Here is a 16,194-nt window from a genome sequence, read left to right on the forward strand (position 1 = left end):
TAGGTTTCTCATTTTTCCATTATTTATTTTTTTGGTCTTATCTTCCTTCTTTTTTAAAAAAAAATTATTATTTTTATTTTTTAATTTTTTTTGGCTACACTGCACTGCCCGGCATTTGGGATCTTAGTTCCTCACCAGAATTTGAACCTGTGCCGGCTGCGGTGGAAATGTGGAGTCTTAACCACTGGGTCACCAGGGAAGTCCATATTCATGTTTTATTAGTCTCCTTTAATCTAGGATAGTCCTAGCTCCTCAGCTGTCTATCCTTAACAGTCCTTTTTGTTCTTATTCTTGAAACCTTTGTTAGTATATGTGAAAGCCAGGAGGTTAAATTCACCTTTTTTGCTTGTTATTTGAAACCTACATAAAAACTAGGGTGAAATCTTATATATACAAAAACACTACATATATAACCCCCTTTCAAGTTTCTGGCTTTGAATTTTTGAATTTAGTAATTGAAGTAAACACTGGCAGAAAACCATTCTAAGTTTCTAATTAGTCAAGTATCAGTCCAAACAACATAAGGGGTGCATGTGTGCAGAATTGCTTCCACTCAAGAGTGTGTGAGTAATTGGGAGATTGGGATTGCCATATATATATTACTAATAAGGAAAAAAAATCAAATTGTACAATTTAAATATATGCAGCTTATTGTATGTCAATTATGTCTCAATAAAAGTTCTGGAAGAAAAAGGTGTGAGAGTAATAAGCTGGATATTAAATTAAGAGTAGGGGAAAGAAAAAACAACTAAGAGTGAGTTGGAGGAAGAGGGGTGTCACTTAAATGCCAAAATGAAGAAGTAATTATTTTCAGTACCAATACCCACACTAGCAGCTCTAATTCTAGTGGTCTTCAGCATTTTTATGTAAAATCTATATATCATCATTATTATCATTATATTTTAGGAAAATATTAAAATTTTCGGTGTAGGTAGGAGGAAGGGCCAAACTGTTGAGTTATACAGACTTTCTGTCAATCTCTTTTCAGCCCCACTTCTTACTGACTTCTTAGAGCTGTCATTTCCAAACTTTAACTTTGGAGTTCTGTTCAATAGATCCTTTCCCTCCTTTGCTGGGGTTCCATTGAGACTTTTCCAGGCTGCTACTTTCTCTCCTCTGCTGCATGTTTCATTGTTCTTTTGGTCTTCCAGAAAAAATCTCTTCTCATAATTAGATGACTTCACTGCCATTTTTTTTTGATAGTGAGGAGTTGTACCTCAAAAAAGTAATTCCAATATGATCATTTAATAGGATCTTAGAAGAGCAGAGATAAACATGTGCTTTTTGCTCTGTTGAATCCATAGGTTCTTCATATGTAAAATGCAGATGATAACACCACCCATCTAGTCATCCACAGTGTGTGGCATAGAGGATTCAACAAATGGTGGCTCTGTTATTAGATAGCTCCTGCTTTGAAGCATCATCTGCCAGTCTGTCTTCTATCTAGAAGTCATCCTTGCCCAGTCTTGGGAGTCACCAGAGAATGTCAGTCATATTATATATCTAAATTCCTTTCCACCCCTCTGCCATTGATTTGAATTCTTATAACTTCTTACCTACATTCTTATAGTGGCTTTCTATCTAATCTCCCTGCTCTCAGTCTTAGTTCTCTCTGCTAAGTCCTCTTTTTAGGTGTTTTTTTTTTTTCTTCCTGAGATTGACCTTCCTTCTTTTTTTGAAATTGCCCTTTTCTCCTTAAAATTTCTTAAAAATGATAACGAGGTAATTAGAGACAATAACATTTTATCCATAAACATTTCATCAAACATCTCCAAATCTCTGTACATGTTAGCATTGTAGTTTATCTCATAATTTATTATAATGGTTGGCTTTCTGGGGTGCCTTGCTTTGAGGGCAGAAATTGTTCAAATCTCTTCCTCTGCAAGGGCAAATATTGAAGATTTCCATAGTCTTTGCTGTCCCTAAATGGATAGTATAGAGGGGGAAAAAAAAGGTTGCGCATTTTGGTGAGAATTTCCTGCTGTTTACATGCTAAGTAAAATCAGCTCTATTCTCATGCGAAACTATGCTGGTGCTGTTTTGTGTTCCATTTTCATGTGCCTGGGAGTGATAGTGATATTGTCACTGTCATGTGTCCCTCCTCCCCCCCAGAAATAGTACCCAGTATCATCTCTATATGATGTGTTACACCCATCCACTTGATATGAGACACTGTTATGTCTACTTTATTTTCTGGTTGCTTCCAGCAGGATTAGTTGGTGATCCTTCAGATATCCTAGGTATCTTATTTGTAAGTTGCAGCTTTCTTTTTAATACAAATCTGCTAATGCTCTTTAGGGCCCTTTCCTTTTTTAAAGAGACTTGCCTATAGAGGCAATTTGCATGTATCCTAGCAGAGTGCCTTGCAGAAGTGTTTCTTCACCACCCTTCTACCTTATCAACTTTTTAACATTTTGGAATTGTTCACATTGCCAAAGCATTGCATTCAAAATTAAAATTTGTATTTGAGATTATACGAGGAGATTGCATAAAATCACTTGCTGTTACTTTTGTACTTACAGAAAGAATGGAGGGAAGACAGAAATGGAGAATTCAAAAGGAAAGTTGCCCGCTGTGTAAGAAAAAGCCAAGAGACTGCTTTTGAGTGACATTTATTCAACAGCTGTAACTTCACTTATTTCAGGGTAAGTTCATTTGAAAAATCAGCCTTTTTATATATGTCATAAATGTTTATAGAAATTGTGTGATTGCTTGTTTTCATTGGCTTAATTTTTTTTTTTAAGTGGTAGTATCCAGTAGTTTGCTGTTTCTCAGCAGAGATAGTCATCTACTTGCTTTTTCCTTTAGTAAATCCAGCTGTTTTAAACCAGATATTCTGTGTTAAACTGGTTGTTAGTATGGTAGCAGTCTATCTTTTCACTGATGGTAAAATTTCTCATTATAAAGGTTTGTTTGTTTTTTAAGCGGAGTTTCTTCCATTTTACCGTTTGGCCTACCATCTTTGACTATATATGCTGTATATGGTAAAGAATGACTTAAAATTTTTGCTTCCCAATTCTTGAAAAGAGAGATCATATTTTATAATATACTGATAAGACCATTAAACATCTCCTTTTCTTGTTTCAATTGCTCTTTATCTCCTTGCTCGTTACTTACAGGGCCAGGAGGGAAAGTTTCCCTTTTATTGTACACCATCTGTCCACAAGTCTGTTTTAAGTCTAGCAAGGAGCCAAAGATAGCAGGCCCCCATCTGGCTTAAAAGAGGACATGGTGTAGATGGATTGACCAAATGTGTGATATTTAAGTTATTTGGTTTCTTTTTTTAAAATTAAATATTGAGGTGATAAAACCTACTTACGAAACGTAGCATCTAAAAATTCAGAATACAAGATACATGCCTGTACCTGCCACCTATTTTAAGAAAAAGAACTTTAGGAATTCCCTGGTGGTCCAGTCGTTAGGGCTCCATGCTAACACTGCCAAGGGGCCTGGGCCCAGTCACTGGTCAGGGAACTAAGATCTCACAAGTTGCGTGGTGCAGCTGATCAATCAATCAATCGATATTAAAAAGAAAAAGAACTTCATTGTTACCTATTATATCTCCTATATTCCCCTCCTCTACCTAATCCTGCTTTTATATTCCTAATTCTGTGTTTACCATTGCTTTTCTTCACAATTTCATCGTTTGTATTCCTGAACAACATACTGCATGCTTTTTGAACTGAATATATGTGGAATGAAAGTTTTTTCCTTCCTTTGTGACTTTTATTGCTTAATATTATATTCTCGAAGTTGGTCTTTGTGATGTATAGTTATATTCTGTTTTCACTGTTTTGTAGTATCTCATTAGATAAATTTCATTGCATTATTTCTCTATTTGGGGTGGGGTTCTTTTGTTTGTTTTGCTTCATTTTTTGTTTTTGCTTGTTTTTTTTTACTTTTTGGGGTTTTTCTCCCCTTTTTTTGGCTGTGTCCCCTGACTTGTGGGATCTTAGTTCTGCAGTCAGGGCCCAGGGCAGTGAAAGCACCGAGTCCTAACCACTGGACAGCCAGGGAATTCCCTTATTTTATAGCTTTGTTTTTGCTATTATGGAGAATGTGGCTATCCTTGTTTCTTGATGCAGATGTACTATAAGAGTTTCTCTTGGGTGCATATCTACGGGTGGAATTGTTAAATTAAAGGTATATGCACATCACGTTGACTAGATAATTCCAAATTGTCTTCCCAAATGTTGCATCTATTTATACTCCTGTTGCAAGGACAAGGATTCCATTTGCTCCATATCCTCTTTAACATTTGATATTATCAGACTTCTGCAAAGTTTGTTTTTGATCTGGTATAAAATGATACATCATTTTGGACTTAATGTGTGTTGCCTTAGTTACCAGTGCAATTGCATATTGCAACGTGTTTGACCATTCACACTTCCTCTGTGAGATGCTTATTCTGGTCTTTCCTGTTTTTCAGTTAGGTTATTGATTTGTATCCTTCTCAGTTCACTTTCTCTCTGTGGTGTCTTTGGATGAACAGAGGTGCTGAATTTTTTTTAGTTCTTTCCTGTATGGATTTTACTTTTTGTGTCTTAGTTTCTTCCCTGCCATCAGAAAGCTGCTATTGTGTATTGTCTTCTAAAAGTTTTATAGTTTTGCCTTTCACAAACGTGTTGAATTCACTGAAATTGGCTGATGTATGGTGTGAGTTGGAGTTCAGCTTTACCCTTTGATTTCCCTCAATGTGTAACTGTTGACTGCATCATTTGTTGACAAGTCCATCCTTTCACCAGTGATCTGCAGTGTCGGTTATGTTGTAAAACTACATTTCCAGGTATGTGTTAATCTGTTTCTGACCTTTTTAGGTTTCTTTGGTTGGCTTGTCTATCCTTGAACGGGTATCACACTCTTAATTTTCATTTACAGTTTTTATGATTGAATGCATCAAATGCAACAGTGCAAATCAGAAGTAAAGCTAAAATCTACGTACTTTTCTGTTTTCATGTTTGATATCTCGTTTCTGAAGATTTATCTACTTTTAGGTCTTGTTATAATAACCTAAAATGCTGAAAATTAACCTTATTTCTCTTTGTTCCCAACAGATATAACAATAACCTTGCAGTCTTCAAATTATTTCTGTTTTTCACTATCTTATTTATGTCTGTCATTTCTTTTTGCTAATAGTCCTGTCTTGATTTCATTATCATTACATTTGATACCTCCCTCACATCTAGTCAGTGGTCCTCATCTTTTCTTTTGACTCTTGCTTTCCACTACCTTAGGTCAAGTTCTTTTTACTAGACTGTTGCCTTAGTCTGCTGGTATTGAACATCGTTAGTGTCTGCCTGCACTTCATGCTAGATATTTGTCCTGGATACAACTGCCATGTTAGTTTTCACAAAGCTCAGCTCACTGCATTGGTTCTTTTATGGGTCTGGCAATATCTTAGGAACAACAAATTGTTTTCTTTACCCATACTGTTTTCCAGTCAGAAAAGAGCTTGATGACAAAGAATTGAGAGGAATGAAATAACCTACTGGAGTCTAAGCTTATGTGTGATTTTACCTTATAAACAGTACTTCATAAACTTAGGAAATAATCAAGAATTTTATTATATTTACCTTGATAGTATATTGCAAATAAAAAAAATAAATATGAATGAATGAATGAAATGTCACAGACCAGTTTTGTAAGGGATTATGTATTATCTCCTTTGTAAGTGGGATTAGAATTAATTTATACTTGATCATAACATATGCATCTTTAAAGTATACTTATCAAGATTAAAATTCATGTAAAAAGAAGACGGAGGCAAATAATAATGTTGAATCAAAATACCTCCCTTGCATAAGATAGGTTAATTGAAAAACAGTATATAATATATTGTGTTGATGAAACTAAACTAAGAACTTAGAATTAAAGGTGTAGGAAGCAATAAATGGAAATCTTGACAAACAGGTCAGCACTGCTTACACATTAATAGCAAAGCACCCGTCTTTAAAGTTGCAAGTACTACATATATATTCATTCATGCACTGTAATGGCTTTGCACTGTTGCAGAAGGGTGTGGCAGCTGGAGTTTAGTTAGGATAGAAATTTAAATTGAATTAATACACATTTTTATAAATTTATTTATTTATTGGCTGTGGTGGGTCTTCGTTGCTGTGCGCAGGCTTTCTCTAGTTGTGAGTGGGGGCTGCTCTTCATTGCGGTGCATGGGCTTCTTATTGTGGTGGCTTCTCTTGTTGTGGAGCACTGGTTCTAGGCATGTGAGCTTCAGTAGTTGTGGCATGCAGGCTCTAGAGCACAGGCTTAGTAGTTGTGGCACATGGGCTTCATTGCTCCGAGGCATGTGGGATCTTCCCGGACCAGGGATCGAACCCATGTCCCCTACATTGGCAGGAGGATTCTTAACCACTGTGCCACCAGGGAAGTCCCTGCACTAACATTTTAATTGTTAATTTTAGTTACTATTCCTAACTTATTGTGCTACTATTAAGCTCAGGCTTTTGTAAAAAAATTATAGTCTTTGAACTGTGTGATTTTCATGGATAAGAACTGAGTAAAGGAGTTTATATTTTGTTTTCAGTTTGAAACTCACCCTCATCACGAGGATCCTTTGGCCCACCTATGGTCAAAGACAAACGTTGTTTGGGAAACACTGATTAATAAGTAATGAAGGGGAATTTCCTGGTGGTCTAGTGGTTAAGATTTCACTGCTGTGGTCCGGGTTCAGTTCCTGGTTGGGGAACTGAGATCCCACAAACTGTGTGGTACTGCCTAAAAAAAAAAAAAGGTAATTAAAGCAGACTTCCTTAACTAGTGTTCAAGTACCCAATCTTGTCTATTGTATGTTTATTAAATATTACTAGTAGCTTCCCTTTTATGCTCATATAGTCCCCCTCTTTCTGAAATGTATTTCATCACTCATTCAACTCAAAATACTTGACCCATTTCCCATGCCAAGGGTCTGGAATGTGTCTTCTATTTCTTTTGCCACTTGAGATGAGGTCCATTTCAAATTTCCGTTTTCCCATGAAGCTATTGCTCTTCATCCCCAAGCAGATTTTTTTCCTTTCTAAAGCGCTGTAGCACATAGAGTCTAAACTTTTAGTCATTTTATGAATTGGTCTTACTGCTCTCATGAACTTGTCTTACTCCTCTTGTTACATACGATATGATGCAATTGGGAAATAATGCCTCAGTAAGTACCAGATTCCAGTCATCTGATTTGGATTGCTCTAAAAGTGAGATCATTTGAAAATTAAAATAATCACATCAAACTCCATGAGTTATTAACTGATATCTTCTGAAAGAGGGTCTGTGTTTTACTCATCTACCTAATGCACAGAACAAGGTATGCTGTAGGGCTGAGGTACCCACATAATTTTAAATGTCCCTGTCATTACATGATTTTTATACTTATGGCTATACCATAGAAACCTGTTGCCTTGTAGCAGATTTAGCAAGCCTAGCCTATCACTCAAACTCCCCTTAAAGACTCGCTTTTTTCATGCACTTTCTGAATATCCTCAGTCTCTTTAATCTTGTGATGGATGTAGATGTGAAATAAAACCCACCAATAAGCACTTGAAGAATGTACATTCTTTTTGGGTTGAATGAAAAGTAAATTTAATTTAGTATCTTTTATGATGTAATTTTTTACATCAAAATCCATAACTTCTGTAATTTTTTAAGAAATGCAAGCATTAGTGTTGAGATACTTGATCCAGACTTTCATTTCACTTTTATTGTGGTAAACACATGACATCAATTTACCCTCTTAACAATTTTTATGTGTACAGTATTCTTAACTGTATGCACATTGATATACAGTAGATCTCTAGAGCATTTTCATTTTGCATGACTGAAACTTCTCTACCCCTTGAACAACAACTCTCTATTCCCCACTCCGCAGGCTTTGGCAACCACCATTCTCCTTTTTTTTTCTTTTCTTTTTAAATTGCTAAACTCTTTTTATCAATTAATGACTCATTTTTTAATAAAGTAATTAATGTATTGGCTGTGTTGGGTCTTTGTTGCTGCACATGGGCTTTCTCAAGTTGCGGAGAGCGGGGCTATTCTTTGCAGTTTGTGGGCTTCTCATTGTGTTGGCTTCTCTTGTGGAGCACAAGCTCTAGGCGCTCAGGCTTCACTAGTTGTGGCACGTGGGCTCAACAGGTGTGGCACACAGGCTCTGTAGTTGTGGTGCACAGGCTTAGTTGCTCTGAGGCATGTGGGATCTTTCTGGACCAGGGCTGGAACTCATATCCCCTGTATTAGCAGGCAGATTCTTAACCACTGTGCCACCAGGGAAGCCCACCATTCTACTTTGTTTCTATGGAATTTGACTATTTTAGATACCACCTATAAGAGAAGAATCGTGTAGTATTTGTGTCTTTATTTCACTTTTTCTTAGTGTTTATGTGTTGTCTTATATAAAGATTATTAATAATTAATAGCCTTATCTGTCTTCTAATTCAGGTGTGGGATGGGATGAAGAGAGAGGAAAAAGGGAGAAAGAAATCTTCCCTTTCCCATAGATCAGCAACATGTCCACATTCTATACCACTAGACGAAAGGACTCTGTCTTTTGGTTCTGTATTAAGGCTACAGGCATTGTATTAATTCTCTATTGCTGTGTTATAAATTACCTAAAATTCAGTGGCTTAAAACAACATTTATTATTTCATGGTTTCCATAGGCCAGGGATCGTGTATGACTCGGTTGACTGTTCTGGCTCTGAGTCCCTTATAATGCTGCAGTCACGGTATTGGTTGGCACTGCAGCCATCTCAGGGCTCAACTGTGGGTGGATCTGCTTCCAAGTTCAGTTGACTGTTTTTTGTCAGGTTTCTGTTCCTTGCATTCTGTTCCCATGTGACAAAAAAATGTAGGAGTCCTCCCTAAGTTTTTTGTGACATGGGCCTCTTCATAAATCAACTCACAACATGGCGGTTGGCTTCATCAGGGAATAAGTAAGATGATAAGAGAAGATAAGCTATGGCGTAGTGGGTGTCTCCTGTCCAGAGGGAAATAATCATACCCCCAGTCTGTTGGTAATGTTGCCTGCTGATAACTCATAGCTGAGTTGCTTTCTAGGAGTTGCCCTTACCTAAAAGAGATCACCTGCCCAAGTTAGTCCCCTTCCCCAGAGGCCACTTGCAGCCAAGGACTGGTTGGTTTGGGGAAGCGATGGGTTAGTACAAAGGCTTGGACTCTTTTCTCAATTTGGGAATTATCTGAAAGGCCATTCCAGTGTGGGATTGACTGAAGCCTTGATTTCAACTGCTGCCCTCAGTTATCTTCTTCTGCTTAGACCTATTTCTCACTCTTGTTTTTGGAAGTACTTCCCAGTAAACCTTATACAAATACCTGTCTCAAAATCTGTTTCCTAGGCAACTTGATCCAGGATGCTAGGCATTGCATAACCCAGCACAGTCAGATAGAAGGCTTACTGCCTTACCTAGTTGCATGTGTGTATGCATTAATCCAGAGTCATTTCTCACAAATATAATTATTTCTATTTGTGAAAACAAAATTATTAGAACAAAATACAGGAGAATATCAAGGTGAAGAAGGATTTATTAGGCACAAATAACATCCATAAAAGGAAAAAATTAGATAAATTTGGCTATATCAAAACCAAAAAATTAAATATTATAAGACAGAGCAAAGAAAAATAATTGGCAAACTGGGGAAAGATTTCAGTAAATCTGCTAATCAGGATTTCTATCTAGAATCTACCACAAACTCTTGCAAATCAATAAGAAAAATATCAGCACACACGAAAATGATATGAATAGATAATAAATAAAAGCAAAAAGAAAGCTGATTGTTGTTATGCATGCTAAAAGTAATTCAGCTGCATTTGTAAGCAGAAATGCAAAGCTACAGGGGATGACATCAAATCCATCAGGTTGTCAAAAATCAAAACGTCCAAGAAACCCAAGTTTTGGTGAGGATTTTGGGAAATGGGGTACCTGAAATACTGGCATATGTGAAGTTGTTCTATCAGCATTGAAGAGCAATTTGTTAATAATCTAGTCAATTTGAAAACACATATCCTGGAACTTGCCTGGTGGTGCAGTGGTTAAGAATCTGCCTGCCAATGCAGGGGACACAGGTTCAAGTCCTGGTCTGGGAAGATCCCACATGCTGCAGAGCAGCTAAGCCTGTGCGACACAACTACTGAAGCCCATGTGCCTAAAGCCTGTGCTCTGCAACAAGAGAAACCACTGCAATGAGAAGCCCATGCACTGCAATGAAGAGTAGCCCCAGCTCACTGCAACTAGAGAAAGCCCGTGTGCAGCAACGAAGACCCAATGCAGTAAATAAATAAATAAATACGCATATCCTGTGATTTAGGTATATAGGTTAGAGAAACTCTAGCACATGTGTACAGAGAGACATGATACATGGATATTGCTTGCAGTATTAGGTGTAACTTTGGAAAGGCCCATCAGAATTGATCAGTTATTATTAATACTAATTACAGTATTTTATTGTATCCATCCCCTAAAATACATAATATAGACTTAGTTACATATAACCACATGGTTAAATCTCAACACAATCTTTTTATTTTACTTATTTATTTAATTGGCTGTGTTGGGTCTTCACTTGTAGTGCTCAGGCTTCTCATTGCAGTGGCTTCTCTTGTTGCAGAGCACGGGCTCTAGGTGCGTGGGCTTTAGTAGTTGCAGCACGTGGGCTCAGTAGTTGTGGCACACGGGCTTAGCTGCTCTGTGGCATGTGGGATCTTCCCGGACCAGGGATTGAACCCGTGTCCCCTGCATTGGCAGGCAGATTCTTAACCACTGTGCCACCAAGGAAGTCCCTCAACACAGTCTTGAGTAGGAAAAGCAATTTGCAAAAAAAAAATTATGATCCTATTTATGCAAATTATAAAGTAAAATCCACTGTATTTTACTCTATCATAGATATCTGATAGAATAAAAGTTTTTTCAAAAGAAAGGACTAGAAGAAATATAGAAAATTCTTAAAATTTGTAGTAGTACTTAACTTTAGGGAGGAAGAGAGGGACGTGGGAAACAAAGGGACTTTGCCTTGTTTTCTCTTAACTATGAACCTTCCAGCACATTTGGCTCACCTTCTTCTTTCTCCACAGAAAACTAAAGTTGTAAGGAAACCAGGGGCTGCCTGTTTGCCACATCCAAAGGCTTGATTTTAGTTTTTTGTTCTTTTTTTTCCCTCCCCCGTACCACGTGGCATGTGGGATCTAAGTTCCCTGACCAGGGATCAAACCTGTGTGCCACCTGCAGTGGAAGCGCAAAGTCTTAACCACTGGACTACCAGGAAAGTCAGTTTTGATTTTGAATCTCTGTAGCATTTGAATTGAATTGAATTGAATATTGATCTCCCTTCTAGAAACATCTTCTCTTACCCATAAATATCACGTCTCTATCCTGGTTCCCTCTGAATCTGAATGCTACCTTTATAGTTGCAGCTATATACAAGGAAGAGTAAATCTCTTTCACATCTCAGCTCCACAGTTCTTCTATCAGAAGTAACCACTGTTTAATCTTTGAGAAATCTAACTCTTCTCCCCTCAACACATACATACACACAAGTGCAACTTCATGCGTCTGTGTCTGTAACATAAATGTATACATAGCATACACTCTGTACTTTCCACTTAACATTGTGTTGTTATTTCACTTGCTCCATAATATATATCTGCTTCCCTGTTAACAGTTGCATGTTAAAGATTTAAGATTTATGTCTTGAGGGGTAACACCAAGAACAGCTGATCCTGAGCTCATTCCGTTTCTTGTTAACAAATATTTACAAAGGCAGTGTTTCCTTGGAAAAGAAGGAGCTCTGTAGAGTACCATAGATATTATCCAGGCCAGTAGAGAGGTGTTCACCTAGCCAGTTAGACCAGGCATAAAAAAGGTTAAACCACACACAGAGCTCTAGTGGGAGTAGAAGCACAGTGCGGCTTTGAGAAAGTCAGCGCATGACTAACACTGAGTGGTTAGGACAGAGGTTAGACAAAGGGCTGTGGGTGAGGTGAGACGTCTCCAGAGTAGAGGTGATCATTCATTTGGTGTAGAGAGCAGTACTTACTAGGACCAAGAGAGCATCTTGCACAATTTCCACATTTGTGGGACAGAGACACATGGGCTGCTTGGTCACAAGGAAGAGAGCTAGGAGAGCGAAGTACTACAGTCCTCAGAAAGGAGGTGTGTGTGGATGGTCACCCGTGCATGACATAAGGAAAAGAATAAGAATAGTTTAGTTTGGGGGAATAATGGATGGATTGGTGATACAGGGGGAGAGGAGTTGTTTAGTAGTATACTTGGTGGAGTGTAGAATGCATTGAAACTTTTGGAATCATCTGCGTGAAAGATAGTGGGGAAAACTTCCTTGATACTAAGCTGTTTAACTCATGGGCTGCCTGCACTTAAGAATGGTTGAGATTATTGGGACACTTCTTGAGTGAGGAGTTACCTTCATTATTGTCTTTAGCATCAAAAAGTGTTATTGTGTAGCCACATGGAAAATTAATGATTTGATTCTGGCTTTAGAAATAAATGGAACAAGACAATTTTGAGCTAAACAATCTCCAGATTTGTAGATTAGAAATGAAGAATAATTAAGTTCAAGGCAAAAACCAGATACTTAAGTTATTTCATAAGACATACAGTTGGGGACTTCCTAGGTGGCACAGTGGTTAAGAACCCACCTGCCAATGCAGGGGACACCGGTTCGAGCCCTGGTCCAAGAAGATCCCACATGCCATGGAGCAACTAAGCCCATGTGCCACAGCTATTGAGCCCGTGTGCGACAAGAAGTCACTGCAGTGAGGAGCCCACACACCACAATGAAGAGTAGGTCTCGCTTGCCACAGCTAGAGAAAGTCCGTGTGCAGCAATGAAGACCCAACGCAGCCAATCAATCAATAAATTTAGTTTAAAAAAAAGACATACAGTTGAAATAATTTCCATTAATGTAAAAATGGTGTGATTTTTAACAACATCACTCAACAAAAGATTTATTTTAAACCAGAAATGTGATGTGCTTACAAAATGTAAATGGCTATTTTAGGTCAGCACTGTTTGAGTGTTATGCAAGTAATTCAGTTTCACATTTCTCTTTCTAGAGAAAATTCAACAAACTTTTTCTGTACCAAGGTTTCTGTTAGAATGTATTTTATTCATGGGGGTGAAATAAGTTTTTCTCTTCCTGCTTAAGAAGTTAAAGCTGTTTAAAGCTGGGTCCTAACTATTAAAAGGCTCGAATGCCTGATTTTAGGTAGTGTCTATACTCAGTCCTCTCTGGAGTATTTCTCTTTAAAACCTCTCATGGAAACAGTTTGTAAATCGTTCTTTTGTGGCCCTCAAATTTCTTGTTCATATTATAAGGGAATGATTACTGAATGCCCAAGCTCTATACCCAGTTCTTTTTCAGCCCTGAGAAGTTAATTGGCCAGGGATTAATTTGGCTGCAATATATACAGTGTTTGGAAAAACATTTAAGTAACATAATCTAAAAATTACAATCCTATTCATAACGATTTCTCTTGAGTATCTTTGTCTTTAGATTTTCTCATAAAATGTGTGCACGTATATGTGTATCTGTGTGCAAATGGTAGAACCTGATGCTGCTGAAGGTGGTATATTCACATTTGGTGAATTCAGTGCTTTGCTAAGGATCATTTACAATGATTGGTATCAGCCCTTTGGAGAGAAATTTAGCAGCATTCTACTTCTCAGGAGCTGTCTTAGGGAGGTAGTCTAAATTCGGGAAATCGGCACATGTTCAGCCATAGATAAGCCCACAGCTTTCTTCCTGCCCACATCAGAGCTTTGGTATGGTTGAATTTGGGTGACTGTAGCATTGATAAATTCATTCAGGGATTTAGGAGATACACTGAACTTTTCACTCATCTGGTGTGAGTTAAATATTTGCCATGGCTCTAAGTAAATGCAGCTTCTTTGTTAAAGAGTTTAAAATTATATCCCTTGGACACCCAGTCATCTTCTATTAGACCTCTTTGTGACCAGCTCTGGCTTGGTAGGTGATAACAGGCTTCTGAGTTTCTGGAGCACTTGATCTGATGTAATAGTTGTATGTATTCTCCCCTGCCCCCTTCTCCTACTCCTCCTACATATTCAAAGGACACATTCATATAATAAAAGCTCTGAAAAGTCCAATCATTTAATTAGACTTTTTAAAAAATTGAAACTAGTGTTTTCCTAATCTTTTGAACAGGAAACCCTGCCACTTTTTAACTAGCTCTGTGACCTTGTCTCTCTCTTCTCTGTTAAATGGGGGAAACCTCTTCATATGGTGATTATGAGCATTACATGAGATAAGTTTGTAAAGCACTTTGTATACTGTTTGGTATATAATGCGTACTCGATAAGGTGGTAATTTTTAAACTGTGGTTCTTGATAGCTAGTCTAATTGAACACATGAGATCAGATTCAAAACAATAGGAAACTCTAGTTGGGAGAGAAGGTCAGTTGTCAGAGGCTTCCTGGATAAAATAGGTTTGGACTGAACCTAGAGAAATCTAAGTTAAGGCTGTGTAATAGAACTTTCTTCACTGATGGAAATAATCTATATTTGCAGTGTCCAATATGGTAGTCACTAGCCATACTGAGCACTCAATATATGGGTAGTGTGACTCAGGAACTAAATTTAAAATTTTATTAACTATTATTTGAATTTAAAATGAAATGGTTGTATGTGGCTACCATATTGGACAAGCACAAAAGTGAACTTAAAGTGAAATGAAGAATTTGTTTCCCAAGAAATGGAATACAAAAATTTCTAATCAATTCTTTTGTAATGTATAAAATCATTATATAATGCTGTTTGCTTTCTTGTAGGTCTCCAATTGAGAAACATGGCACTGTTTTTCCTGCACTCTACCCACCTATTGCTGGACTTCTGTTGTAACAAGTTGGCAAACACTGGCTGGAACTGGGCTGCAATAAAACATGCCAGTATCAATGCTGACAAGAGCCTAACAAGTGCCAACTTACAGATGATTACGCATTTTGAATTCTAATGAACTGTTTTAACCTTCAGGAAGAGTTGTAAAGACCTGTACATAGCACAACATGACCCGGATAATATATATACTGTTCATGTACATCCACAGATACACCGTGTACCAAATGATGCTTTCTTGTAGTAGGATAAGAATCGTGTAAATTCTAAAAGATTTTAGCAGGTTTTCTTTCCCTTTTCATTGTTTCTTATCAGTTTTAAAAGACTCCTTAAAGCATGTCAGATAAAAAGCAATTAGGATTAAAAGTTTCCATTTAATTTCCTTTAAACCATTGAAGCTTCATTAAACTCTTTTCACTTACTAAACTTTTGTATCTTCTTTGTTTTGACACACTCCCCTTTGCTTTTATCTCTTCTGTCTGCCAGGAAGTTTTCAAATCATTTAGTTCAAATACTGAAATATTCAATAAGCAACTACTTGATGTTTAATGATGACTTCAGTGAAATAGTCATCACTAGGTGCTTTGTCCCTTTTGTATTATACTTGCACCCATCTCTTGGATTGGATATAGCAATAACATTTTTTTGTTGTCGAGAGCTCTTGAATTCAGTCATTATCCCCAAGAAATAAAAAGAGTTGGTTCTGAATTCAATTCAGATTTAAAATTATTGAAACTTACCCCAAATAATGCAGAAATTCTGGTTTGGTTTTATTTTTGCCCTCAGTTACCTAATGTGAAGGTTGGATGAATAAAGCATGCACAGCTACAGGCTTTCTACTTAACTTCTGGGTTTGCTATTAAAAATGCTGTTTATCCACATAACCCTTCTCTTTAGCCCTTCATATTTCTTTGCCTCTATTCTTCTATACTGCAGATTTTTCCCACCTATTGTACAAAGAAATTGCGATGTATATTTTCATGTAATTTGATTTTGGAATTCTGTCACCTTATGTAGTGAGTTCTTCCAAAATATAATTTTTTTCCAATAAGTGTCAAGTTGTTGGCTTTTATTGTATTGAATGAAGGTTATAATACTGAGTGCCAGAGAAGTGCAGTTTAGAAAAATCTCAGGTTGATTCCTTATGCAAACAAATTTAATACTTGAAAATCACATGGCCATGGCAGTGTATGTATTGGGCTCTATATAGATTCTTATGTGAATCTCAAAGCATTACAGGGATGTAAATGCTTTGCTATTTGACATATATAGATTCTGTCACTGACATAGTGCACTTGGATTTTTATTATTGTTT

At 37.2% G+C, this 16,194-nt stretch overlaps 1 protein-coding gene across 1 annotated transcript in view; it reads left to right on the plus strand.

Moving 5' to 3' along the window:
• The window catches only part of UBE2G1 (ubiquitin conjugating enzyme E2 G1), a 105,719-nt gene extending 89,789 nt beyond the window's left edge, over positions 1-15,930 (plus strand). The window contains exons 5-6 of the mRNA XM_057715155.1: positions 2,523-2,645; positions 14,816-15,930. Of these exons, the coding sequence (XP_057571138.1) occupies positions 2,523-2,609 (87 nt within the window). The 3' untranslated portion in view covers positions 2,610-2,645; positions 14,816-15,930. The remainder of the gene's footprint in view (positions 1-2,522; positions 2,646-14,815) is intronic.
• Positions 15,931-16,194: the final 264 nt, after the last annotated feature.

Source organism: Hippopotamus amphibius, chromosome 17 (assembly GCF_030028045.1).
Source record: "Hippopotamus amphibius kiboko isolate mHipAmp2 chromosome 17, mHipAmp2.hap2, whole genome shotgun sequence".
Classification (NCBI taxonomy): domain Eukaryota; kingdom Metazoa; phylum Chordata; class Mammalia; order Artiodactyla; family Hippopotamidae; genus Hippopotamus; species Hippopotamus amphibius.